Raw genomic sequence first — 27,805 nt, 5'->3', positions numbered from 1 at the left:
TAGTTTCTAATTTTCCTCATTACAATCACATCGATTTAATGAGGCAGTCATTGAACATTATAGTTTAATCTGGGTTACCTCAACAAACTCTGTAACCATTCAAAAACCAGTTTATTCTAAGTAGTTTTGACAGAAACTGCAACATGGTACCACTCACTTGACTCAACAGCATCCAGTTTCTGGAATGTCCACAAGATATCCCCATTTAATATTTTGGGCAAGAAATCCCGCAATTGCATAACCTCAGTTGTCAGCCTTTCCAAATCACTCCTTCTAACCTTAACGAAGTCCTCTTTGGTCTCAGCCTTCTGAAATTGGGAAAAAAACAAACAAACAAACAAACAACAAAGACAACACACACACAAAAACCATACCCACAGAACACCACAAAAACCCTCCAACCAACAACAAAGACACCGCTACTGCTCTGCAGTACTCCTTCTCTCTCAGACAAAAAGATTGTTCTGTATTACAGCATTTCAGAAATTCGTAACCTGATTTTAAAAAGGAACTAGCCAGTAATAATTTAAAACAAGACTCTGGAATAGAAACTCTACGACTGTAATCTAATTTTTGCCACTCTGGCCTGAAGCAAACCCTATTACTTCTTTTCATGTTTCTTCACCTAAAATGTGTGCAAGGTCCCTCAGAACATTGCAAAAATTAACATTCACATGTTTGAAACTGTTAACAGATGTACATATGCTGAGCTATTGTTTTGAGACAATTGTTTTTGTTGTAAAGCATACGCTATAAATGTTTTTAATTAACTCAAGTATGTGCAAGATCCTCAGTCACCTTTGCTACATTACCGCAGCTCTTTCAGAAGAAATTATATTTTTCAAAATAATTCACCTTTTGCAAGGAGCAAAAACAATTTGCAATCTAATCCCATATAGGAGTGACTCAATCTCAAGTAAATACAAGAAAAACGTTTACTAATTTCCCCTTGTGCCAAGCTACTCCTCTGAAATAACTTAAATTTCGAAGTCCAAGAGAACATGCATTAATTTTAAGATGATACAGAAATTTCTGTATAAGAACTCCCAAACTCCAGTTTCCAATGTATGTATATATGCCCGCTGCTGTATCTTAAAAAGGTTACCATACACACACCAACAAAGGTTTAACTTCCCTTGCCTAACACATTAAGCACCTAGTATGCTTTCACAAAGCAAAAAATACATCTCCAAGCACCACTTTGCTTTCTGAGAATGCCCCAAATCTCAGTAGTTGAGATCCTTTATGTAGATTATAACATCTTTTTCAAGAAGGAAGAGGGTATCAGAGAACAATGTAAGAAGCCATCTCCTAGAGGTACAAAGCATGCCATCCCCACAGCCATCTCAAGTCAAGCTGCCTGGGACTGATGGAGGTTGTTATTACTGGGTACCTCTCCCAGTCCCACAGAAAATGGGACTACCATTTCTATCCTTTCCAGCCACCTTCTACAGTTCTCCTTCCCTACTCCCTCAGGTTAACCACTTTCTTATACATTTGCTTCCTGCCCACTTTCTTTCCTATCTCTCTCAATCCTAGACACTTGCATGGACAAAGCAGGCCAATTCCAGCCTTCCCACTTCATAGAATCACAGAACCATTATGGTTGGAAAAGACCTCCAGGATCATCTGGTCCAACCATCCCCCTACCACCAATGTCACCCACTAAACCCTGTCCCTAAGCACCAGGTCCAGCCTCTCCTTGAACACCCCCAGGGACGGTGACTCCACCACCTCCCTGGGCAACCTGTTCCAACACCTGTCTGCTCTTTCTGAATACTACTATACTCTTTTAATTTTTCTTCAGAGACGTCAGAACCAGAATGAAGGCATGGAAGGAAGGTTTTCAACTAAAGTCACGTTTAGGAAGTGCTTATAGCAAAGCACGGCCAAGTACCACCATATCACACAAGTCACTGAAAAACAACATATGTCGGTCTCAAGAACGTATGGAGGACATATATGGCAGCAGGACTTTGTGATGGAGTGGCATGTGAACGCCTGTACTGATATGAAGCCCAGAAAGGCCGGTAGTGTCCAAAACGTGGCAGAAGCAGGAAAATAGCATCATTTGCTACCAGAACCAGAACAAAACACACTGCTGGAGCAGCAGGAGTGCGGTATGAAACACACACCACAGCGAAACCACCCCGCATGCATCGCTCTCATCGCAAATACAGCGTTCAGACAGTTTTTATTTCCAATATTGGCAGTGCAGCCCACCACAGCACCCCCCGCCCCACCCCACCCAGCGACCAGCACAAAATGGCGGCGGCGGCTCCCCTCGTTCCCCGCCGCCCTCCGCGCTACCTGCGCGTCCCCCTCGAGGCCCGCGCGGCGCCGCATGGCGGGGCGCGTGACGTCACGCCCGGATCCCCCGGGTCCCCGTGACGTCACCGGCGACGAATAAAACCTTATTTGGGCAAGGGCGCGGGCAGGGGGAGGGAAGGAAGGAAGGGAGGAAGGGGGGAGGTTGGCTGGAGGAAGCAGCAGCGCGATGACGCCAGAGCGAAGCGCCGGGACGGGCAGGGCCGTGCTGTGCAGGGCCGGGCCGGCACCGCGCGGCTGGCAGCGTGCGGGCAGAGCCGAGCCGGGCTGTGCAGGGCCGGGCTGAGCCATGGCTCCCGCCGCCGTGCCGGCGCCCGAGGTGCAGTTCGCGCAGCGCCTGGCCGCCAACGAGAAGCGCATCCGCGACCGCGCCGTCAAGAAGCTGCGGGGCTACATCAGCGGCCGCACGCAGCGCCCCGACGGTACTGGGGGGGAGGAAGGGGGAGCTCGGGTCGCTTGTGCGGGCTTGGGGTTGTGTTTTATTTTTTTTTTCTCCCTTTTTATTCTTTTTTAATTTATATATTTGTTAATTTAGGGGTCTGCTGGCCCACGTGGAGCCCCGCGTGGCTGCCCAGACCTGTCTAGACACCAAGAGCTCAGCTGGAAGGCTCGTTTCAACCTAAATCCTTGCAGAGACGCTGAGGAACGTGCTATTTCTTCCCTCTCCCATAAATATTTGAGCTATTAGCCGTATTTAACAGAGAGAGGAGCACGTAAGAGCAGCCTTACTGGGCTAGGCCAGCAGCTCATCCCATTTCTGGCAGTCACCATAGACCTAGGGGATGCCTAGGGATTAGTATGAGCAAGCCCGTGTACATGGGTATTCCCCCCTACATATTTCCAAAGTTTCCATCTGTTTTTAGCTCTGGAGACGTCTTATGCTGGATATGACATCTCTGTATTTCATACTTCTCTGCACATCTTACCACAAAGCACAAATTCCTCTTGAGTGTGTGTTTGGCTAGGTGGAGAGGAGCACCCTAACTGAGGGAGGAGGTTGCATATTCGGCTAATGCCTTAAAATATTAGGAAACTAACACGGGGAAACCATGAGTTGGAGTGTCAGCCTTTTGCATGTTAAGGTTAACCTGCCGTGAAAGGCAAACAACTGGGAAACCAGGGTGACTTAATTTCCAGTGCTCTTAGATTGACTTGCTCTGAGGTGCTGTGTAGGCCGGTAATATCAAAATTTAAGTTAACTTTTTCAGACTTGCAGAGAAAGTATTATGTTGAAGAGAGATTTAAGTTATTAATGAGCGGGTTTATATCCAGGCAGGGTTCTGCCAGAGACAAGGGTCGTGTCAGGTAACCCAGCAAGACACTTGAACTCAAACAATCGAGAATTTGCTGTCTTTTCAAAGAGGGGGTAGAGTTCGTGCTGTGTTCGCTCCAGTCAAATCCTTCACAGGTAGACAGAACACAAGCCGAGGACTGTTCAGTATGGCCCATGCTAGGCCATGCTGGGGAAGCTTTGAGGAGACAGAGCCTTCCTTACTTGATTTTAAAGAAGTTACCTTCTGGAGAAGGTACAGAACAGCTGAAGTCCTTATTTGTGTGCAGTTGAGCTTGGATGAGCATGTTATTCCTCAGAAATGTTCATTTTAATTTTTTTTTTTCATGTTAATTCATTCTCCAAGTCCATGCCTTGAAAGAGGAAAGGTGTGCTGGATTGGAGGGTCACATTTGCTGGTATCGTCTAATATCTTGTATAGAGAAATTAGTAAATGAGTTGGTGAAAGAACAGTAAGAGTAAATGTGTTAAAAGAGGAAAGATTGTGAGGTGTGTTTAAGTGCTAGCTGCGTTTACTTGAGCCCAGTTCTGTAAAGGATTTGTAAGTATACCATTCCCACTGAAATAAGCTTGTGTGGGTCCTTGGAGATCATCTACGATAAATCAACAATTTTAACTAGCATTGTCAAACCAGAATAACTCCCAAACAGAAATGCTAACAAGACTTTCATTAAGGTAGCATGTTTTCAGTGGTCACTTATGAGTGATTACAAGCTCCCACGCTGTACATAGGGACAGAGTTACAGTCCAGACATGAAGGCCAAACTTTCTCAAGGTACCTTTTAGGTAAAGAAGGCCTTCAGTTTTGTGCATTGCATTTAGGCTGAGATTTTAAAATAACCTTGTCAGAATGATTTTTTGCCAGCAGTGGATGGTGACGGCAGGGCTCGCAAAATGGAAAAATAAAATTTAAAAAAAAAAAAAAAAAAAAAAAAACAGTCTTAAAGTACTTTTTGAGTGGCTGGGAAAAGGAACATGCTCTGGACCAATTTGGTCAGGGTGCTTTGTCAAGATGACAAAGGGCCGCCTAGGACACTTTTAAAAGCCCGCAGTGTCTGAAAAGCAACCCTGTGGGAAGCCCATGTTCCTGAGACAAAGTCTCTTGGGCCATCTTTATAGATAGAAGCTGATGTCCCTGCCTAATAAGCCGATGTCCCAATAAGCCTAATATCTAATGCCTCTATAGAGTTAATGCTTCTTACTGCTACATATGTAGCATATGGATCTGTTTAAAAAAAAAAAAAAAAGTGAATATTAAATCAGTGAATCAAATGGCATCATGTTTAATCTTAACATCACTGACAAATCCAAGTTAAACTTTTAATTAATACTAGTAGGCGTACTGCTTCCTCCGCATGTATTTTACATATACCTTCCCCCACCTCTACTTCCTTTCTTTTTAACTAAGCGTGACTGTAGATGATTTAACTGAGATGTTTACAGTTTTTTGTCTGAGTAAAGAGTGGTGCAGTAGTGATGATTGCTTTCAGATGACTTGTTTCCAGGAGAACATGCTCAGTTTGGATCTAACAACAGGCTGTAGCTTGAAAATAGCTCTGGTAGGTTTTTGCAGCTACTTTGTATGCTGTTAAAATTCTCGCAAATGTACTTGAGATCTCTAATTGGTTTTTAAAGCATTCTTTTCAGGTAGTACTTTCTGTCTGTAATGTGTGCTTTTGGCTGCAATGTGAATTCTTACACTGTTTGTAGTGAAAATAATCTTTGCTGTTAAAATTCAGGTGATACTGTACCATCAGGACTAAATGCAATGGAAAGATTTTCATTACAGTTGCTCAGGCTCTTTGATTATGCATCTTAGTGTAGAGGGAAATTTGTTGACTGTCAGAAGCATACACTATCTAATGAAGCCACATCTCATCTATGATTTCTTTGAAATCTTTGTTACTTTGGCACAAGATAGAAGCCTAAAGTCATGGAATGACTAAACTATGCCGAGTGGCCTTCCAGTTAGTCTGCTTACGGTGGGAATCAACATTTGGCTAAGAAAATATAACAAAAGTGAAGGAGAGCAGGGAAGAGAGACTACTGCTTGAAAGCACGTGGGTGGAAATTTGGCGGATTTTTCATTTTCATTCAATCTTCTTGTATTCCACAGGTGGCTTCAGCCAGGATGAACTGCTAAAAATATGGAAGGGGCTGTTCTATTGCATGTGGATGCAGGATAAACCTCTGCTGCAGGTATAGTAACTGCTTTTATGTTTGCCTGAGTGGGTCTCCTAAAACATACTAATTTACAATAGTGAAAATGGCCGTGGTGCATCTTGCACACTTTTCTTTCTTCCCCTACTGCTCATATGTGGTGTGTGCAGGAGAGGTGACCAATTCTGTGATGCTCATCACACAAACAGAAGCCTAAATGGTGTGGTGCTTGCAATCACCCTTTCCAAGGCAGGTGTAGCTGTTTTCCTTCCAAATGAAATACACGTAATTATGAAGTGCTTGGATTTGGTGGGACTACAGCAGTAGCAGCAGGTTGCCCTTAACTGTAACTTCAATGTACATGTAACCTTCAGTAAGTCTAGTTCAAAACTTTCAAAATTCCTTTTCTTTTGTTATTATGAAGAGTTTGGTGGCACGGGCACTTCCTACACTACAGTTTTTGCTTCCTCCTCCACTTCGTCTGCCTGCTTTCAAAAGATAACAGTTTCGAACTACCGAGTCTTGGTAACCTCACTTAACCAGTTTTCAAATCAGTTGTCTCTTTCCCTGAACAAGGTTTATCTCATAAGTAGTACAGAGTTCTCCACCTACAAGTAACCTACATTAAAACAGTACCCCTGGGATTTCATAGCATTTGCTAATTCAAATCCACTGGATTATTCACCTCCCAATTTAGTTTTGTCTGCTACCAAAAGGATGACTTGTGCAGAGACCTGATAAACGAACAGGGCTTGATAGCCTTGACTCTTTTCTTAAAATGGACCTAAATCCAGTGGAAGGACAGCAATGGTGCTAAAGCAGCTGCTAAGAGAATATTTCTTAATTTTGAGGGATGTTTTTTTCTATTCATACTTGCTGTTTTCTGGTTGAATGTGTAGTGAGGAGACCAAGCTCTGAAACATGCTCTACTAACTGTATTTACGTACTTTTAGGAAGAACTTGCAAATAACATCGCACAGCTTATCCACGTGATTCAGAATACAGAGGCTCGTAAGTACTATTTCATTATCTGACTCATTTTAAGCCCACTATCACAGTCCCAGAATAGAGACAGCAAGATACGGGTGGTTTCTTGTTTTTTCCTTTGTTTGTTGTCCATCTGGAATGTGTGATTGCATTAAGGGAAGCATCTATGCCCTGAATCAGATGCAGTTTGTTTCTGGTTGTTGCAGGGAAAGGATTGTACCTCCAGTGCAATAAAGGAGAGATTTCACAGGCGAAGCAAACTTGTCCCCTTACTTTGCCATTCTGCAGCTACTTGTTCTGGGTATATTGTACTCAAAACCAACCTTGTTTCATGAGCTGTGAAGTGTACAAACTGCACGTGAAATACAGTGCTTGGTCAATGCCAAAACTAGCACGGGTAGACATGAGTGCAGAATGGGTGTTTTGCTCTAACTTTTGCATATATAACATAAAACGTACATGTACAAAGCTCAGGAATTTTCTTTTATTATAATTCTCCCCATAGCTGCACTCACCTTTAAAAGCAGCTGTGTGCCTTTTCTGGTGTTTTTCTGAAGTTTAATCAACTTGTCCTTGTACTCATCTCAAACAGGTCTTCCCTTAGCTCTATCCCAATCCTTGGGCAAATCCCCAGGAAAAAAAAAAAATCATCTCTTCCTCATGTTGAAGTGACTCCTTGAGATTTTTAGGTTAGTGAAAGAAACTCTTGTGCCAGATGTGCTGATGAATTTTTTTTCTTATTTTCTTACAGGACACTTGTTCATTCAGACATTTTGGCAAACTATGAGCCGTGAATGGAATGGGATAGACAATCTGCGTCTTGATAAGTATTATATGGTAATACTAATTAGCTCACTTGTAGATCTTTTCTGGTGGAAATGGTGGTGGTGTGTTGGAAGACAGCTTTGTATGTGCATTTATGTATATTGTAAGAGAAGACAAGTGACTATCTTTGTGATGCATTGCAAGACACTTGTTCTAAAAGCTTTCAGTCACTGTCCAAGATCTTAAAGTAATTATTTGTCATGCCATGAGTGCTTTTCTGCTTGCCTTCCTTTATAACAGTAATACTTCTCGTGGATTTTCATTGGGAAAAGCTTCTTAGGGAGGAAGCTATTTTCTTGCATAAGTGCCCTCACTACGTATTAATACTGTCTAGGTGGACACTGCATCGGCATCAATAATTTAGATCACACTATTCAAAGACTTTTATGACCCTATATAAAAAAGCAGTTGTCACTAGAACACCGACTTTCCATCAGTAATGCACCCACTGTAGTAAGTTCAGCTATCAGTTCTTTCTACAGGAAACACTGTATTAAAAGACAGTAAAATCAGTGAAAGAACACTCTTAAAAGACCTGCCTTTGTAGAGAATGAAATCAAGGTAATCTTTTTATTTGAAAGAAGCTAATTGCAGGCACAGTTGCTGCTGTATTTTTTTTTTTGCTCAGTGTTAGCAGAAAGCAGGTAACTCAGTAAGTGTTCTGAGCCAGTTTAATGTAGCTGGTTTACATGTGGCTGTCTCTTAGCGAAAGGTTCCAGTCAATTAAATGATTATTGTTATAATCTGTCTTTATTGTTGCCTCCAGCTGAAGTTGTGGGTTTTTAGACTTGGCAGCACTTAATGAAGAAATCAGGGTGATGGAGCAGGAGAAAGCTGTATGGTAGAGACAGTCATTGATTTTGCTGGGCTCACGATATGAGAATAGTTTATTGTCTTTGGAGCCTCGCTGCATCCATCTGTAGCTTGACATAATAGACAAGTCTGTCAATGTTTGGGGGAGGAAGCTTTTCATCCTCTACTATGAAGAGCTTTACAAAGAAATCTATTCCTATTACAGCACACCAACTCTTTATGAACGCGTGTAACAGATTTTGTACTTTGCAGCTAATCCGTCTGATTTTGAGGCAATCTTTCGAAGTGCTGAAAAGAAATGGCTGGGATGAAAGGTAGGCAGACTTCTGAATGTAATTTCTTCATGGTGAAGTTACCCAATTTATTTCTTATCTACATTTAATAGATCCTTTTTCTCTGCAGATGGCGCTGTCAGGAAGTCTTAGCACTAAGGCACAGTGGTTCTCTGGATCTCTTACGATACATAGCTTAGAAATAAAGGAGTCTTGAAATACGAGACCTACAAATATATGATGGGGTTTGCCAAATCTTTTTTACTTAGCCAAAAGAGTTAGCAGTGGAACATCATCTCTGGAGAGATTAGACTGAGTCAGCGTCCCAGAAAGCACAGAAAAGGAATTTATTCTTGGTTGTAGTATGTTTCTCACTAGCTCTGTCTCTTCTCTTTTTTTTTTTTTTTTATTTCACTCTGTTTGATCATGGTGATTTGCCTTTTCATGAGGCTGAACTGGAAGTTACTACTGAATTGTATACAACAGGGAGCCAGTTTACATCAGTGAGTTTGTTTGTATTTCTTCCGTATCCTATCAAATGGCAAGTAATTGCAGGCATCTTGCTCTGTTTAGAGAATCTCTAAGATGCATTTAAACTGATGAAGAGCTTTTAAGTCTCTTAATTGTAGCACTTTAAGTTTATCCTTTATCATCAAGCACTTTAAGTTTATCCTTTATCTCTCATTCTTTCTGGAATGCAGATGCATGTATGTGTGATGTCATGGAAACAGAAGGGAATGCAACGCTGAAGTACCTGTCATCCCCTCTGTTTTACCTTAATTTGGTATTGGGTAAATGACCACAGGTTGGAGAGCTAAAAGTGCTCCTTAAAAAGCAACAGAAAGTGTGGGAGGAAGGAACTGGAGGAGGCTTGACAAAGCCAGTACTCTTTCCCACACACATTTCCATGGCCGAGACGTGGTCACACAGAGTGATCTCTGACAAAGTGTCATTACTTAGCCTGCCTTCTTCCAGCTTCACTGGAGGTATGGCCTGGAGGTCCCTCTTCATGAGGGGAGGCAGTGTGGGAAGAGAAGATCACAAATTCCTCTCGCTGCAGAGTGAGGGGGCTCAAGATCCACATTTCCCCTTTGGCCTTCCTCTGCACAGCTTTTGAGCCACTCTGCCCCAAGCCTGTAGCACTGAGTGGGGTTGTTGTGGCCAAAGTGCAGGACCTGGCACTTAACCATGTGGAACCTCATCCCCTTGGCCTCTGCCCATCGACCCATCCTGTCCAGGTCCCTCTGCAGGGCCTTCCTACATTCCTGCAGATCGACACTTCCCCCAGCTTGGTGTGATAGCATGTCTTTTTGAGCCATGTGATTCCAGCAGTGGGAAGTATTTGTTGGTAGTCCAGAAGTTACTTACTGAACAGAGCCACAGCCCTTACAGCTCAATCACTTCTGGCGTGAGCTCTTGGGATGATGACATTTCACACCTGACAGCCTGCAATCTGTTCTTTGGTGTAAATGTTTTGCTCTAAGGGACAGTGGATAGTATGCTTCAATGCAGGCAAAGTCTGCACAGCTGAAATGAGTTTGAGAAGGATCAGTGTTAAAATTTAACTGTCGGGTGCACACCAAAATGAAAATGGTCTTGTAAAACAGTGGGTGGTAGGTGTTGCCTATCAAGGATGAAATGTGTGAGCTGGGGCTTTAGGAATGCCTTGCTCAAATGGCAGAAGCCCTCATCCTATCCATCAACCATGTGGGACAGTAAAGTTCAGTCCGTGTTAAAGTGTGAATTTTAAAAACATCATTTCCACTGCAGCAAACTGTGCTGGATTGTAATGCTACAAAATACTCTAGAATGTAAGGTGTTCTATTTATGGATGAATTATTTAATTGGTTTTCAAGATGTGAAAATTCATCACTGGATTTATTTCTTGCGGCTGTTGAACAGCCATCTTAAGAACTGATAAAACTGGGAATGGCTAGAGTTTGTTTTCAAAGCAAACAGAATCTGAGCAATTGAATATGAATATCTTGCTCTTTCTTTTTTTTCCCTTTTTTTTTTTTTTTTTTTGTAGTCTAAGAGAACTATTACTGCAGCTATTAATGAAAGAAGTTATGGACCCGGACAGCAATACTCCCAACGGAATAAAGTTCCATCTCATTGACATCTATCTTCAAGAATTGGCTAAAGTTGGTGCAAAGGAGGTTAGAACATGTCTTAATTTTCTTCCTGATTAATGTCAACTGTGGCATTCAGCACTTCAGAAGAAACACAGTTTTTGTGTATTAGTGTACAAAGCGAGTAGTATTAGAGTACAAAGTGTAGTAATATAGTAGTTTCTCTCAGGTTCCTGACTACTGATATCCTCTCCAAATTGAGGTTGGAAATAGCAGTCAAAGAGTTTTACCGTTCTCATTTGTTTGTTTCACAGAATGGACTTAAATTCTTTTCCCTTGCACAAACATGTTTGCTAGTCCTTGCTTTCGCAAAGACTGACACAAAGCCTGCTCTTGGCTGATTCTCTAATACACCAAAATAGAGGAGGAAAATAATCTTTCAAAGGTCTGTTGTTTTTTTTTTTTGTTGTTGTTGCTGTCAGACCTGTGCAGTAAGCAAGTTACCCTCTAAATCGAGTTGTTTTGCTGATCACAACTGTCTTTCTCTGCTGTAGATTGCTGCCTGCTTTTGTTTCAGGTGCCCTTAATTTTGGTAGATGCTGTAGAGTTTTGCAGCAGCTGAAAGCCTGTTGCTGCAGCTGTTGTTACTGACTTCTCTTACGAGTGTTTCTCCTGTTAGTCTACAAGGCTGAGCTGTTTGCTGCCTCATGCTTAGTTTCAGGCTCATTTTTCTCCTTGTTTATGGCATCTGATACTTATCATACCAAGTGGCTGAAAGTGTCAGTAGTTTTCCACTAGTATCCTTTTGCAGTCAGTATCACAAGGTATCCTGCCTGCGACTTCTGTTGCTCTAGATTGTGGAGTGAGAGAGAGGGCTCCACAAGAAAAGCGTCTGGTCTTGGAGCATAAATAATGTCTGCAGCTCCCTAGTAATAGAGCTCTCAGTCCATGGCTAAGCCACTTCAAGTGACCGTGGGGACTTAGACTTATAGACTACTTGAAATCACAGGCAGCGTTTATAAATTGAGTTGAGGGAGGGGTCTTTAGTAGTATTTTAAATGACAGTGTTTTGGTCTAGGCTGTCAGGTTAAGAGAAACACAGATCTTACTCATGTTTACACTGTGGGCTTTCTTTGTGAAAGAGCATCAAACAATTCAAGGTTTCTTGGCCTCACTTTTCCATTTCTGAAATAAGAAGCCTCATCATATTTCCTCTACTCAGAAAGTTAAAGTTTGCAAAGCAGTTAGCATTTTTACAATGCTTCCAGGGAGTATCTGGAAGTTAGTGGTAGCAGTGGTAAGAAAAAGTCACTGGATGTTCCCCTTGGTTGGAATTAGCGTGCTGAAAGACTGACATAATTTCTTAAAAATAATTTCCTGCCACACCAAACGTTGAAGGAATTTGAGTGTGCATGTATAATATTTCCTGTGCTAATTATTTTTTTCTAATCATACAGCTCACAGCAGACCAGAATCTCAAGTTCATTGAACCTTTCTGCAAGTTTGTTGCCAAATCAAAGGAGTAAGTTTAATGCGAGGATAAGTATTTCTTAAGAATTAAGAAATTCTGCAACAATGCTCTGCGTCCAAATAAACGGGTTAAAGAAGATAACATAGTGTAACTTCAGAACGTAGAGAAAGAAAGATATTTTACTGTGTATACAGTCGTTTGAAGATAACTGATGTTTATCAAAGTTACAAATAACCATTATGGATTTATTAAAAATATATATATATATATCTGTTGGTTAGTTTTGTTTTTAAAATGCATAGTGCAGCTGATCTGGTTAGATTTCTCTGTTGCTGCAATGTAGTGTAAAGCAGTATATAAAAACAGTGAAATTTAAGAGGGGAACATTGGCAGGACACCTACTCACCTATGATTATTTCAATTTAAAGACCTGCTGTTTAGGAAGTACCAGGTTCACTTTCCTTATCTGGAGAGCTAGATGCTCTTCTGCGTTCTTCCTTCTTACACATTTTCCCTATGTCCCCCAAATTTCCATTTTTTTTTTTGAACGTGAGAAGGTAGGGTTTGTATGCTTCTGCCTTCCCATTCTCATTTCTACTCTTTTAATACAGTCATAGCGTGATGCATGCTGTAGCCGGTGGTATCCTTGAAGTCATTGTGGATCAGTCCCCTTATGCCATTGAGGACCTAATGAAAGAACTGGGCAGTGACAGCGATGGGGAAGGCGTGTCTGATGACGATGAACACGGAAATGATGAGGTGCTTAAAACCAAAGGTGAGGAGAAAATTCTAAGTGGCCTTGGTAATACTAGGATCACAAATTCTGCTTCTTAGGAATACATTTCTGTTCTGAACCACTCAAGCACACGCTGAGAGGGTGATGGATGGGTAATTGTGATTTGATCCCCTCAGATGAGCTTGAACAGAGCGGTTCCTCTAGAACACATCACAAACGTGAGCGGTCTCTGTTAAACCAAACAAGAATCAGCTTTCCACAACAGTGGGAGATAATCTGGTCTTGCTTTTGGCTCTTGGATATTCAGAACCTTTTTTTTTTTGAAGATGTGGTTTTGGCTTCCTGTGAGGGCTTAAAGTTTAGAAAAGGGAAGAAAAGGCCAAGCAGGAATATTTTGAATAAAGATATGCTTTGGTACAGAGATGATTCAGAAGCACTCAGATAAGCAATACACAAGCAATGCATTAATGGTGACATAAAGTAGTTAAATCGGTACAGATGTCCAAGATACTGTGAAGAAAAATGCACCTATATGAGAGCTGTGCTTGGCATGTCTGTTTTTACAAGCTAAACATTAATATTCATTCCTTTTTTATTGCAGCAGATAAATACTTTTCAAAAAAATCAGCACAGAGCTCTGAAAAAACAGAGGATGTTAATGAAAATGCTGATGATGCTATTGGGCCTGTTCTTCAGGTTTGTTGCTTGCTTTCTTTGTTAATAATACTTTCCCTGTTTTCTTTTTTTGATCCTTTTCAAGAAGTACTGAAATAAAGGGTGTTAATTGGATAAACATATTAAAAAATGTTAATCCCCTCCTACCTTAATGTACGTTGGTATTTATGTAATGTACTCTGGGTACTTCATAAGAAAATAAATCCATGTTTAATGGATTCCTTCTTCCCCTCTACCATACCTTCTGCTCTTCCTTTCCTGTTTGAAGAGTTCAGGAATGTCTGGCAAAAGCCAAATCACTATGAATAGTCAAGCAGTCAGCGTAAGTTTTATTGACAGTAAGAGCAAAAGTAATGGGTGATGGGATGCATAGGAGGAACAGTAACATGTTGCAGTCTGTGTTTTCAAGACCTTCCAGTGCAGTGTAGTGTTTTTGAAATACCCGCATGAATGCGTTTGGATCCTCTTCACGGAGCTCTGGCTTTGAAGCAAGGATTGGGACGTGTCATACTTTAAATCTGGTATATAAATATTTTGGGGAGTTTTGAAGTTGGTTGGCTTCTCTCATCAATAGGAATTAAGGTTAGAAATGTTTTGGGAAGTGATACAAAGTTCAACCGCTCTGTTAAAGAAGCAACCATCTGTAAAAGGCAGTGTACATGTGAGAAGGGGTGTAAATTTCAACAGAGAAAATTACTTTGGGTTTAAAGGATGTGTTTGCTACTTGAAATGTTGGTAATTTTAGTTTTTATTGAGTAATGTGAGTTTCATTGCATGATAGGCCAACTAAGAAAAAATGTCTCTTACTTTCCTCCAACAGTTTGATTATAAGGCTGTTGCTGACAAACTCTTTGAATTGGCGAGCAAGAAAAATATACCTGCACGTAACAGAAAGCGCCTGTACAAGCTGGTCAAAAAGTGAGTTCTATTGAAATATCACATCTGCTGCAGCTGTTTATCTACACTGGGTGGCTTTGTACTGCAAGATGACATTGGATTGTGTTGCAAGATGACATTGGATTGTGTTGCAAGATGACATTAGATGGTATATGACACAAGTTACATGGTACAGGAGAAGTGTTAAATTCCTCTTGTCTGAAAACTTCCAGGTTTTGGGTTTCCGAGGCACATCTCTTCTGGAATGAGCACTTGTATTTTCCTGTGTAAAATACGTTGTTCTTATTTTGAGAAAAGTATAATAAAGTATGGTGACACTATGCTGCTATTGCTATCATTAGTACTAAATCAGTAATACTCTTGTTTTCCTTCTCTCCCTCCCTCCTCACCTCCAGGTTCCAGGACTTGTCAGAAGGTAAGGACTGAGCAGCGTACAGAGATGGTTTCTTTTCATTAAATGATATGTAATGTTCCCCATACAATATGTATTGTAAATCTTTTTGTAGTGTGTATGTCAAGGATTTCGTGCCCAAAGAAGGGCAGTGAAGCTGGTGAAGCATCTAGAGATCAAGTCGTAGGAGAAGCAGTTGAGGGAAATGGGGTTATTTAGCCTAGAGAAAAGGGGGCTCAGGGGAGGCCTTATTGGTCTCAGCAACCATCTCAAAGGAGGCTGTAGCAGTGTAGGGGTCCGTCTCTTCTCCCAGGCAGCAAGTGAAAGGACGGGAGGAAATAGGCTCAGGTTGCACTAGGGGAGGTTTAGGGTGGATACTAGGAGAAATTTTTTCACTGAAGGAGTTGTGAGGGATTGGAACAGGCTGCCCAGGGAAGTGGTTGAGTCACCATCCCTGGAGGTATTCAGAAAACGTGTACATGTGGTGCTTAGGGACATGGGTTAGTGGTAGACTTGGCAGTGCACTTGATGACATTGGAGGTCTTCCAACCTAAGAGACTCCATTCTATGATACTGTAGTGTTATGTTTTGTTTGTGTTTTTTTTTTTTCCTTTGACCTCATTAAGACACACTGTATGTTTTTGGTGAAATGGCCAAATCCTCATCACAGTTTGGCCAGCCCTGTGCTTTGTCCATAAATATTTATATTTTACTTAAATAAGAACCATTGGTATGATTTTCTTTTGGCCTGAATGGGGAACAGGGAGTTGATTTTCCTTCTGTGGGAGTTATGCTGTATATGCACAGCAACATAAGAATACCGGTAGTTTTCAGGTACCTTATCCTTCATCCTCAACAGGAATCTTCCCCGACGATCTTCCTGAAGAAGTTTCTACAGATGAAGATGATGATACATTCAGCAGGGGACGGCGAAAGAAAAAAACTGTCAGACCTTTGGAGAAAAACAATTTGGAAAAAGTAAAAGGTAAGGCAAGATCAGCCTTTGGAAGAGAGACTATCTGTAATCACTTGTGTGATTAGGCAAAGTATCAGAGCTGTTCTGAAGATGGCATAACCTGTTCTTCAGAGTGCACTGATCTGTATTGTATTGCAGAGAAGGTTAAATGTGAAATTAAGGTCTCTTTGAAAGGGGTGGACATTTTATTACAAATTCTGAGGCAAAGATCACGTTGGTTTTGATCGGAGGCAGAAATGGAAGCAGTTGTTTGCATTAGTCCGTGGAGCTCTTCTGTTTAATGCAGGAAAACAAATATGACAGTCATCTTGAAATTGAATGACTTAAAATACAGGAATTTGGGAAGGTTCTGGAAAGGTGAAGAACTTCTAAGAAGTACATGCAAATGTCTCTAGCATCATGGTGTATACTGACAGGACAAATGCTGAATTGTACCCAAAAATATTTCACCAAATTACTGAACCTTGATTAGCTGTAATAGTAAAACTTCAGTGATGGTTGGTAGCAGGAAAATGCTGTGCCTGTTGGGGGTGGGCAGGGGGAATAACTAAAGTTGCTCTAAGTTCCTTTGTGTTTCACGTCTGTGTTGTGTGGTATTCCTCTTGGAGCAGACTCAGGGAAGGATGAAGAAGAAGCTTCAAGTGCGCAGGAGACCTCAGTTCATCAGAAGAGGAGGAAAAAAAGGAAGAAGCGGGACAGCCTAAGCGCTGATTCTGGAAAAGCTGATGGAAGCTGTGAGGAGGGAACAGCTGAAACATCTGGATCTATTGTGTGTAACCAGGGAGACGTGTCAGAAAATAACAAGGAAAGGAAGAAAAAGAAATTGGTAGTAAATGAGGTGAACGAGACCAAAAATGTTGTAACTGACACCAGAGATAAGCACAGCACCTCTGTGCAGAGCAGTCAGACTGACACGGAACAGAGTAAAAAGACTCAGTCAAAGAAAACGAATCCAAAAGTGCAGAACGTTCCTGCAAAGCCTGCGTGTCAGAATGGACCTGCTAATGCCAACGGGGCAGAGGATGTCAGCCCGTCTGTCACGCCGCTCATTTCTAAGGTTGTGAAAAAGAAACAAAAAGCAGAGTCTGTCCTGGTCAATGGGGATGCCTGTTTGCAGCAGACTGGCCTGAAGTCCAACAAGGAGAGCTTGCCTGGGATGCCGTCAAGAGATGCAGACTCTGAATCCGTACCCTCCAAGAAGGTCAAATTGAAGAAAAAGGCAAAGCTGGTTAGTTTGGAAGGGATGAAGGTCTCCAGCCAGAAAGCAGCAACCCTGAAAAAGAAGAGAAAAGTGAAAGAGGTGCTAAACTCTGTTGAAGCCAATGGAGTTCTGGAGACTGTGTGCAAGAAAAGCAGACAGGAGGTACGTAGATCTCTCTCTCTCTCCCCACCCCACTCCCCAGCCTTCCTCGCAAACTGCCAGGCTACTTTTCAAGCCTGGCTTCAGCTTTCTGAGTGTGGGACTTGATGAGCAGTTTGCGTGCTGATGTCATTATGTACTGTTACCAAAAGGACCAGGTTCCCAGAAATCCCCACCCTTGCCACATTTTTACGCCTTCTTATGCAATGGCATTAAAGCCTGTGCTAGGTACTCACCTGAAAACCTCATGTAGCTGAGGTTTGTAGTATTTTCAGTGTGGGTCTTTGGTTGTGTTTGTTTTTTTTTGCCTCTCCTGGTTATTTATTCATTTGCACTGGGTCTGTGGTTGAGCTTACAGCATGCTTACGAAAGGCACATTTTGGCAAAAAGGTGGGAATGCAAAAAGGGTGGCAGCACTAGTCTGTTGGCTGACTGGTCAGTCAGTACACAAACCAGTGGGCCAGTTTTTCCATGTGCAATTCCAAAGAAACAACAGAACTTGCTGTTTCTTGCTCAATCCATGAAGCCGTGTGTGTGTGTTTTGGGTGGGGAGGGGTCATGAAAGTAATTTTGGAAGTTGAGTCAGGAGAAGGAGAGTACTGGTTTTAAGTGAGCAGAGTGAAGCTTAAATAAGACAAATAAATATGGAAGAAATCAGGCTTTGCCAATTTTTTTTTTTAATTGCTTGAGAAATGGTGTTTTATTTCCTAGTTTTAGTAAGGTAATATTGGTCTCTTACCCAGAAATTGAGTGACATATTTATAAAAATAAAATCTTCAAATAGTGAGAGGGAGGAGGAGAAAAAAACTTTCACAGTAGTTCACATACAACAAACAGGCTGGAAGGCTCTGGAGCAGTACGTTTTGTTTTGTTAGTGGCACTGCCATTGCAGGTCCTGAGAATTGCCTTGTGCTGGAGAGAAGGGTTGCTTTAAATGGCAATACTCACTATGAATCTGAGGGGAGGGCATCAAACCAGTAACAACATACACTTGCTGGATTTCTTGAGTGTACACAGATGTCATAGTCGTCTTTTTTTTTTTTTGTCTCCATCCCAGCCTAAAGATGAATTTGTTCATTAGCTGAATCTCTCTTCCATTTAGAGGTACCGTGGAAGAGATCTTGCTTAAAGCCAAGAAAAACAAAAGACACAAAAGACACCATCAGCACTTAACTGGGTATAGTTAGCTACAGTGCTTTTGTGCTGAGAGGATTTTTTCCCTTCCCTCTTCCCAGGAAAGCAGCACCGCCCTAGCACCGTTGAAGAAAAAGAAGGCAAAACCAGGAAGCGATTTTGTAAAATTTGAAAAATCAACTTCACCAAAGCCGGTATTCTTCAGGAAAGCCAAAAGCGCCATCTCTGCCACCAGGGCCTCCATGCAGGTAATGTGATCTCACAAACGGCAGCGAGGTCTTGCCACAGGTTTCTTCCTAAAACACACGCCCAAACTAAGTGCGTGTACGTCCTTACTCATGCTGTCTCTTCCAGTCTGTGTTAATCTCCTGACACAAGCAGATAAACCTAGAAATACCGTTGCATTTCCTTGCAGACAGAGCCACACGTGGCTCCAGAGTTTCAGAAAATGAGTTGTAGGCATCTTGAAAGTCTCTTCTTCCTTCCACACAAACCTCAAAAATACCTTTCTGTTAAAAGGATCTCATTCTGAACCTGCTCGTTTCACAAGAAAACGCAAGCATTAACTGACTTTCAGTCATGCTAAGGGACTCTGAGCCTCCGTTTCTTCCCACTTGCAGAAGCTGGTAGCAGTAAGCTGGTAGAAGCTGGAGGCAGTAAGACTGCCTCCTTTTCTAAACCTTTTTAACATTCATCTTTTCAAGTCCTCTTTGAACTTTGAGGCATGGGAGTATTGAAGCCAGTGTGTTTAATACACAAAATGTTGTTTGTTACTGAATTATGTAAGGATCTTAGGGGTAATGTCACTTCTCTGCACATTCAATGTTTGCTTTTAGCTGGAAGAATGGTGCTGTCGTAGCAGAGGGCGGTATCTCAGTGGTAGAGAATTGGAGGGGATGGAGGTAGAAGAATTCATACTGTTGCCTCAGAAGTCTTACTTTATTTTCTGTCTTTTTATTTTGCTTCCCAGCTGAATAAACTGCAATCGTCCGGCTCCAAAAAAGTCACCTTTGGCTTGAATAAAAACATGACTGCTGGTGAGTAATACATCTTTGTGTCTCCACAGTGTCTTGTGTTGCCAAGGAAGGAGGAAGCTGTCCACATTCACATACCCTCCCTCCCTCTCTCTCACGGTCTCATCCCTTTTTGTCTACATACTTGTGGACAGTTCATGAACTGGTTTATAAACCATCCTCAAGTTCCTGTCCAGAGGAGGCGCTGAAATTCAGGATGTTGTGCCCAAAATGCTAGACTTGGGTGAATCTAGGGTGCTACTTGACTGACTGGCAGATGGAGCCTTGCAGACTGAAAACAGCGCAGCAGTGACGAGCTCTCCTTCCTGAGCCTCCCGTTACGCCGGGTGCCTCTCAGGAAGCAGATGCACTTCATGTTCTTCATTGCTCAGTGCTGTTTATTAGAACAAAGGAGTTGATGTGATGAGCTCAGGCTGTATTATAGCAAAGCTTCACTTTATTTTGTTTGCTGCTGATGTATTATAGTAATGAGTAGATAAATATCAGCCCTGCTCTGGATCCCACATGTAAGCAGACAGTTTTCCCTGTTAAACTTTTGTGCTATGTAGCAAGACATTTACTTATTCCATGTATTCATTTAGCTACTCTTTTTACTCCAACGTGTGCTATAGACAAAGTTCAAATGCAGAATAGAGGGGTTTGGTATATGTATTTATGTTAATATAACACAGCTGCACAAAGAACAGAAATGCACATCTACAAGCGGAGGGGATAACCAGGAACTTCCAGGGTTGGACAGTTCCATAATTGATCGATTGGACCTGGGAATTGCATTGCTTTTAACCCGCTTGCTTGGTTTTCGACAGAATTTAAAAAGACAGACAAAAGTATCTTGGTGAGCCCAGAAGGACTGTCCCGTGTAGCTTTCAATCCCGAGCAGAAACCCCGTCACGGAGTGCTGAAGTCACCTGCAGGTACCCCAACAGGAGAGCCGAAGCTGAAGAAACCCTTTACTGTTCCAGCTAAGAAGAAATCAACTGCTGTGGACTTCTTTTAAACCAACAGATGTGGCCTACTTTTGTACAGAACATTTTGCTAAACTAGAACGTTCTCTGGAGGTATTTTGAACTTGTTTATTTTTTTAAGTTAATATAAATTGTATATACAAGATTCTGGTTGTGACCTGGGACATTGCTATTTTGACACCACTTCAGCTGTATCTTGAAATATTTGTTTTTTTCTATTAATGGAAAAGAAACAAAATCCAATCTCTGCTCAGGTGTGGTCTAGAAAAAGTCTGGTCTCTGTCCATGTAATTCCCAAGAGACCCATGAATTTAGTAAAGGAAAGTTGAGGGTTAGATTGTTCTGGGAAACTTTTGAGCCAGTTAAAGAAAACTTGCACTTCATACTGTTAAACTGTCTCTCACTGGATAGGGCTTAAAGAGGAAAAAGACACAGATTTTTAACCCTATTAGTTTTTCATGTAACTTCAAGTTTTACCCTATCATTTTTCCCGTGTCAACCTTCTCATCTGTTGATTCTTCTAGAAATAATGATTACCTCACGTCTCTGCTTAACACCAGCTGGACTTGCTTAGTTTTGCCCAAGTGAGCAAGCTTCTTCTGGAATGATAAATGCCTGGCTGCTCGAGTGATCACTGATACAAATCACAGTGGGCTGCCTGTAGAGCTGAGAACACTCACCATATTATTTTCAGTAACACAAGTGCCAAAGCTGACTTACACTTGTCTTATTGTAAGCTGGCTTCTTCTCTCTACTGTAACCAAAATAATGCTCTCACATGAAAGAAATCCTTGATACGACTCCAGGTGGTCTCGCTCCCACCCCTCTGTCCCCAGTGCTGACTTTCCTGAAGGTCTCACAAGGATCCTAATTTCCCTCTCTAGCAGCTGGCATCACCACATTTTACCAGAGCTCAGATCTCATTCAGTGAATGAACTTCTGATTGTAGTAAAGCTAGATCAGCGTAGTGCATCCTTGGCTATAGGGTACACATCTCTCAAACTTTTGGTGCCTCTCAACACAGGGTGAAACTCTACAGCCCGAACAGTTTGGTTTTGGCTTTGATGTAGAAGCGGAAGGGAGTTCTTTCTGCAGCATTTCCTTGTATTAAGTTTTTATTTGGAATTTCTTACTACTGCTGTGCACACTTTGATTTTTTTTTTTTTTTTCTTTGCTTCTTTGGTACAGAATGAGGTGTACTTCTCTGAGAGTCTATGAATGTATTTTGAGGGGGAACTGTGAGGAAGGGGAGAGCAAACAGAAGTGAACTGCTGATACGGTTGAAAGATTTGAAATCTTTCATTGAAAGTTTTGCTTATGCAAATAAAGAAAAGGCTTTGCAGCAGATCTCTACATTAGAGTTCAGTTTCAAAGCACGACCTGGTGCCAGAACAAAGCTAGCTGTTCATCAAACTTCCCACCAGCTGCTTCCAGGATCCTTTAAGAGAGGGAGTAGGCCTGCATCATTACTTTGTCTTAAAACTGATAAACATCTGGCTGCTTCAGCCAGCAAAATTAAACATTGTGGCATAATGTATTTGCTTACTTAAATACTACTTTTTAACAGTCTTTGATACTGATTGTCCTCTGACAGATTACTCCCCACAAGCAACTGGGTTGAAACCACTCTTTCATAGTTCCCCTAGAATTCTTTCAAAATACTTGTGTACTTGTAGATTGCTAGTTGGTCTGGTTACTCAATTCTGATCCATGCTGCTTCTTGCACTAAATTTGTGGTACTGCCATCAGTGTTAGAAAGTCATTTTGCTCTTGTCTTTTCTCATATAAATAAAGGACTGATTTTTTTTTTTAAGTTTCTATTGGTTTAACTGATCAGTAAAGAACTCTGGAGAATACATCTGATAAAATTGATGATATCTGCTGTTCGAGCAAGTATTGTTGATCATACTTTAAAATGTCATTGTTTATTAGCATAATGAAATTTTCTGACAAGACAATAAGTATGTTTGTACCTTTATCTTGTCCTGTGGGTGAGAAGTTGTCTGTGGAATATGCATAAAAAAAATTTTGTATGTGCATGGCTGTAAATGCAATATGTTGAAGATGCAATATTCCTCCTAGGGTAGAGACACAAGCAATCAGTAGGTGGATCTGGTTTGCATAGATAAATCAAGGATCGGGCTGCATTGGGATTTGGTTTGTTATTTATAACCTATTATGGAAATGTATTTAAGTGATTGTCTAAATCTCTTTCAATTGGCTCTGAATCTTTGGAACCTGTTGCTTGTCCAAATGCCCTGTTGCCCACGGTACTAAATGGAGCAGGCAGAAATAGCAGTCAATTTTTTAGCTAAAATTTTAGTGATGTGGTTGTGTGTTGGGATTTATGCATAATGGTGTGCCATGACGCTGATACAACGTTTTGTACATATGCATGTGGAGTGTGTATTGTCTTCAGCAGTGTCTAGAATTTCATTCAGGACAACTTCACAAACAAAAATCCAACGCTGTTGATTCAGTTTCATTGGTATTGTTGGGTTAAATTGAGTAATTTACCCAAAATATTTGCATAGTGAAAATTATAATGAACATTGAAGACAAAAAATAATAATAATAATAAAGGAAAAGAAAAATGGATAAATGTAACACCTGGGATACCCACTGCACAGACACAATGGCACTGTAAGGTGAGGTGCATTTATAGGGGGGAAAAAAGTAAAAGAAAAACTGATCTAACCTGTTTGATGTCTCTTCATAGTTTTTTCAGAGTTATTCCAATTCTACAGCTGCCATTCACTCTATGAGTTAAAATACATTTCTGGCATACCTTTTAAAAGACAGTATTTTATAATGGTTATCTACATTTATGTTACAAACCTGATCAGCTTTTGCATTTCTTAAGCTCAAATAGTTTATAATTCTTTATAGCTTCAAGAGAACTCAAAAGCACAAAATTCAGTAACGTAAAAAGTTGAAACTATATTTGGGTTGTTGGGCATGTAAGATCTTTTGTAGTCTATCAAAGCTTTGTGACTTGGAAGGCATCAAATGCCCTTTTTGTATTTCCTGTGCTTAGACTCATTACATGCATTAAAACGTTCCGTGCATCATTTATGTACCTCTGCAACAGCATTGTTAATGCAAGTTTGGTGTCTAAGCATTAGACCATTTAGTCTCATTCAATAAATCATTTTTTTTTCTTGTGGATGTTGTGTTTTGGGTAAATTTGTTAATGTGGGGGGTAAGATATGGGGCCTGTTTGAAAGCAGGAACTTCTTGTGTTCACGCTGCTTTCTCTCTTGTTGTATGCTGTATGAGGTAACCAAAAGCCGTGAAGACTCTGTCCGAAGTAGTGTAGGGCTGTGATAGGATACACCTGGAGCTACTGGCTTTTGGGATTGCACCATAGAGAAGACAGCAGCAGCTGAGCAATTGCTGAAAAGAAGCAAAGTAGCTCCAACACTATCAGTCCTTGGCAATTAAGATCGGTAGCTGAAGCAATAATATGGTGCAATGTGTACTTCAAAGGTACAACAGTGCAGGTACCAAAGTAGGTAAGAGATGGGCACCCTAAAAACTGTTTCCATCAAGGAGGCTGTAGCGAGGTGGGGGTTGGTCTGTTCTCCCACGTGCCTGGTGACAGGACGAGGGGGAATGGGCTTAAGTTGTGCCAGGGGAGTTTTAGGTTGGATGTTAGGAAGAACTTCTTCACTGAAAGGGTTGTGAGGCACTGGGACAGGCTGCCCAGGGAAGTGGTGGAGTCACCATCCCTGGAAGTCTTCAAAAGACGTTTAGATGTAGAGCTTAGGGATATGGTTTAGTGGGGACTGCTAGCGTTAGGTCAGAGGTTGGACTCGATGATCTTCAGGTCTCTTCCAACCTAGATGATTCTGTGATTCATGTTGTGTAGAATCTTAGTCGCTTTGGTGGAGTGCAGTACAGTGGAGCTTGTACTGCCTAATGTAAATACACTTCAAGGGATCATTGTAGGATGCTGTGTCCTCATAGTTCTTTATTTATGCAATCTGTGCAAGCAGGTTGGACCTGGGTTGGCATCTCAGTGATCCAGTGACTGGCTGATGTTTCCAGGAAGGTAGAAAATGTCTGTCCTCACAATATTCTGCAAGGTAACACAGGTATATCTTACATTTGATTCTCACCGTGCAAGTCGAGGAGAAATACAGTGACTCTTTGAAGATTAATATAGTCTGCAACAGAACTAGAACAATAGGAACAACCCTTTCTGTGGGAAAACTTGTTTTAAAAAAAAAAAGTTAAGAAATTTTAAAAACCTGTTTTAGAGCTCTGTTTAAGTTAATTTCATCTTGGAAATCAAATTATTTTACAAAAATTGACTTTGAAAAGCATAGAGCAGACTCTGCTGTGTAGTGCTGCTTATATTATTTCTGAGAAGTAGACTTCAGTCTCTAGCACCTCCATATTGCCTTTCTGATACTGGCTTGGCTCCATTAGCATTTTTGTATTTTAATGGTGTGATTTGTGAGCCCTTCCTACGTAAGAAGTCTTGAATGCTTATTCCTGGAGATGAGAACAGGCTTAAAATCCTTCCTACAAGTCAATTGTGCGTGGATTCCTCGTGGAGAGTTAAACCGAGAAGAACATTTAATGGTGACATCATTCCTTTGGGATTGTACGCTGGTTTTCTGAATTACCACACAGCGTTTTGGATTCAACACCAGCAGATAGTAGCCAATGTCAGAGCTGCTTTTAACAACAACAAAAACCCTCCAGTGCCTTCGCTGTGGGCATTTTACAGTGTTCCACACACAACACGTAACGCGCTGTAATAGTCCCTAGGCTAAGCTGTGCCTTGTTTACATTTCTCCTTCAGATGTTTGTCTTGCAGAATAAAAATAAAGCCCTGGGAGGTTTTGGATTCTGCTCACTATAATTTTTTTTTTTTTTTTTTTTTTTTACACTATGTGTAAGTTCTTCACTCTTGGAAACTCTCTCCTGTTAGCATTCCTGCAATGTTTGTTGTTGAAGTTAGTCACTGTTTCTTCTGCTGGTTGACCTTCCAGGGAGGCTCACAGGGCTAACCAGATGGTGAAAGCAATGCTCAATGTAAAAGCATGCACACAAACTCAGGAAAAAAAAAATACATTAGAAGGGAAAAAGACTGAAACTAGAGTTCAAGATCTTAAGGGAGAAGTCTTCCTTTTTTTTTTTGTTAAGCCTGCTAAGATTCCCAGGCACTCAATTCTTTAGCTTTTCTTTCTGTAGCTGAAGCATTAGCTTGATCAAGGTTTAGTTGGACTCCAGTCTTGACTGTTCTCTGTGATCCTGCTCAGAGAAGGACATGATGCCCAAATAGCTCTCACGGAGGTCATTCTGCTCTTCACAACCCGTTGTGTATGTGGAGAGAATCCCTGATTAAATCCTACCTCTTTGATCCAGATCTGTTGAGAAGTGTGGAAGTGCCAAGACTTCAGCTCCACAGGGAAATGAATCCCACAGCCTCTTAACGTAGGGAGCAGATTTCATTCCAGGCTGGAGCCTCGTTTTCATTGGCTTTAACACCATGCTAAACATCTGGGAGATATTTGCAGTAAAATGAAGGCTGAAACTGTAAACGCCTGTATAATCCAATCTGCGTACTCGTCTCTGCGGAGTATTGCCACGGCGTGATTTTGTTTCTGGAAAGAAAGCCCACAAGTCTCACCCTGTCATTAATCCCTTTGAAAGGAAGAACAGGAATCATTCACGAGGTCTGCACTGTCTCCAAGTGGACTGACAGAAAGGAGAGAGCGCCCAGTGTTTCTTCCTTAGAAAAAACACTCTTTTTTCTTTAGGGAAAAGGGAAGAAAATGCTGTTTGATGTTGACAGGCTGCAGAATTGGCCACTGAGGGCTTGAACTCCACCACTGCTGCCTGCCAAGAGTAGAAAGTACCCTATCGCTCCCCACATGCACATACTCCAGAGCACAGTGAAAGAGCTCCTTGGGTGGAACAGGCGAGTTTTTAAGTGAATAGAGCACAGTTCTAGGGAAAACAATACAAATGCCAGGCACAGCAATTTGCAGTTGACTCCTGCCATGTTTAGGGCTTGCATTTAATTTTTGCTGATTATTTCTAACCAGCTATGGACAGTTTGCCAAGGAGCCTTGCTGCTGATAATAGGCAGCTCGTGAATCTCTCAGGACCAGATGAAAACTTACAGTTTTTGCCTATTCATCTTCCATCTTTTCTGTATTAGTTTAGTGTATTTAATGCAGGCTGTCAGGGGAAAAAAAAAACTTTGCTATGAAACCTGCTAGTATCTTGCTGGATGTTTTTCAATATGTGGTGGTGGTAATTTTTACATAAAAGGTTCTGTCTTTTCTCCTCCCATCCTAAAGTACCAAATTTAGGAAGATGAAAGGCCCTCAGAATAAATAATCTTTGTATGAAGCATCCTGTTTTCACTTAGGCAAGAGTCTGAAATGAGTCGAAAACGGCGTTGTGTTTTCTGGCTCTCCCTTGGCAGAAACTTAAATCCACGTTCTGTGGCTTGCACACAACTGCATGGCTCGTACAATGGTCTGTAGTCTTAGGTTCTGGTCTTATTCCTTCTTGTTTAGGTACTTTGTATTCATTTGACTATTTTTTGCTATTTACTGTTATCACTGTCTTGCTAGTGAGCTGATGCTAGATGGAAAACCTAGGCAGTTTGGTTGCAAGCTTACTGAATTCCCTTCAGGCTTTTAAAGGTTAATTTAAAGTAGAAAGTCTCTTTGTAACCGCTGGAAGGAAAAGAACAAAGTGAAATTGCCATTACCCAGGTAACAGGACTAGAAACAGAGGCAGCATTAGTCAACACACCATGTACTCCCCGCAGCTTGAACTCGAATGCAAATCTGTTCTGCTGGGAGCGCAGCGGTGGCCTGGCTTCCCACTGCTCCCTGTGCACATTCCCCCGGGGAAGGGGAATAAGCAGCAGGGCGATGCCAAGCTGCTCTCCCGGAGCAGTGGGGTCTGAACAAGTGACTCACGGCTGCACGACGACAGCATCTGACGCAGGACACACACACACACGCACTCGGGACAAGCTGCTGAGAGAGGCAGTTCGTGACTGCGAGGTTTCTTCCTGCACGCAGGAAAGGCCTTGTTCTGCTCCAGCTGTTAGCAGGCGTTACAAAACACATGTAACGTGGCAGCTCCGATCCAAAATCTGCACCGAGCAATCTTCAAGGTCAAATGTTAAAAACCAGATACCGGAATCTCCGTGAAATCAAACCATTCAATGCAATGAAGTAGCACCTTTTCCTCCCCTCTTTTTTCCCCATGTGCCTTAAAAAGGAAAGAAAAGCAAAGTGAAAACAGCGTCTGCATTTCTCTAGTGCTATTATTGCCGCTGTATTGCACCGTAGCTGCTTGTGTCTCCCACCTTGCTGCTTGCCAGAGCAGGGCTCAGGTTTGCTGCAGGAAATATTACAGCCAAGTGGGCTTGTTTAGTT

At 41.6% G+C, this 27,805-nt stretch overlaps 2 protein-coding genes across 4 annotated transcripts in view; one reads left to right on the top strand and one right to left on the bottom strand.

The window, feature by feature from the left end:
- Positions 1-2,449, bottom strand: part of HSF2BP (heat shock transcription factor 2 binding protein) — a 30,645-nt gene extending 28,196 nt beyond the window's left edge. The window contains exons 1-2 of one of the 2 annotated variants that reach the window (XM_082751691.1): positions 2,311-2,426; positions 158-308 (exon numbers count right to left, since the gene is read on the bottom strand). In XM_082751691.1, coding sequence (XP_082607817.1) covers positions 158-308; positions 2,311-2,346 — 187 coding nt within the window. In that variant the 5' untranslated portion in view covers positions 2,347-2,426. Of the gene's footprint in view, positions 1-157; positions 309-2,310 lie in introns of both variants that reach the window. The other variant, XM_082751692.1, reaches the window with a different exon arrangement.
- A 67-nt stretch (positions 2,450-2,516) lies between these two features.
- RRP1B (ribosomal RNA processing 1B) lies at positions 2,517-23,553 on the top strand. Of its 2 annotated transcripts, XM_082765179.1 has the most exons (17): positions 2,517-2,750; positions 5,736-5,818; positions 6,733-6,790; positions 7,518-7,603; positions 8,657-8,718; positions 9,126-9,179; positions 10,706-10,835; positions 12,206-12,270; positions 12,831-12,994; positions 13,557-13,651; positions 14,451-14,548; positions 14,923-14,942; positions 15,778-15,903; positions 16,506-17,257; positions 18,490-18,636; positions 19,359-19,425; positions 20,229-23,553. In XM_082765179.1, the coding sequence occupies exons 1-17, from the start codon at positions 2,618-2,620 to the stop codon at positions 20,417-20,419; spliced, it is 2,331 nt and encodes a 776-aa protein (XP_082621305.1). In that variant the 5' UTR covers positions 2,517-2,617; the 3' UTR covers positions 20,420-23,553. The 2 variants fall into 2 exon arrangements, with proteins under 2 accessions (XP_082621305.1, XP_082621306.1); XM_082765180.1 differs by lacking the exon at positions 9,126-9,179.
- Positions 23,554-27,805: the final 4,252 nt, after the last annotated feature.

Source organism: Aythya marila, assembly GCF_965140915.1.
Source record: "Aythya marila genome assembly, chromosome: 1".
NCBI classification, from domain to species: domain Eukaryota; kingdom Metazoa; phylum Chordata; class Aves; order Anseriformes; family Anatidae; genus Aythya; species Aythya marila.
The sequence above is the reverse complement of the archived record's forward strand: the minus strand, read 5'-3'. Positions and strand labels throughout refer to the sequence as shown.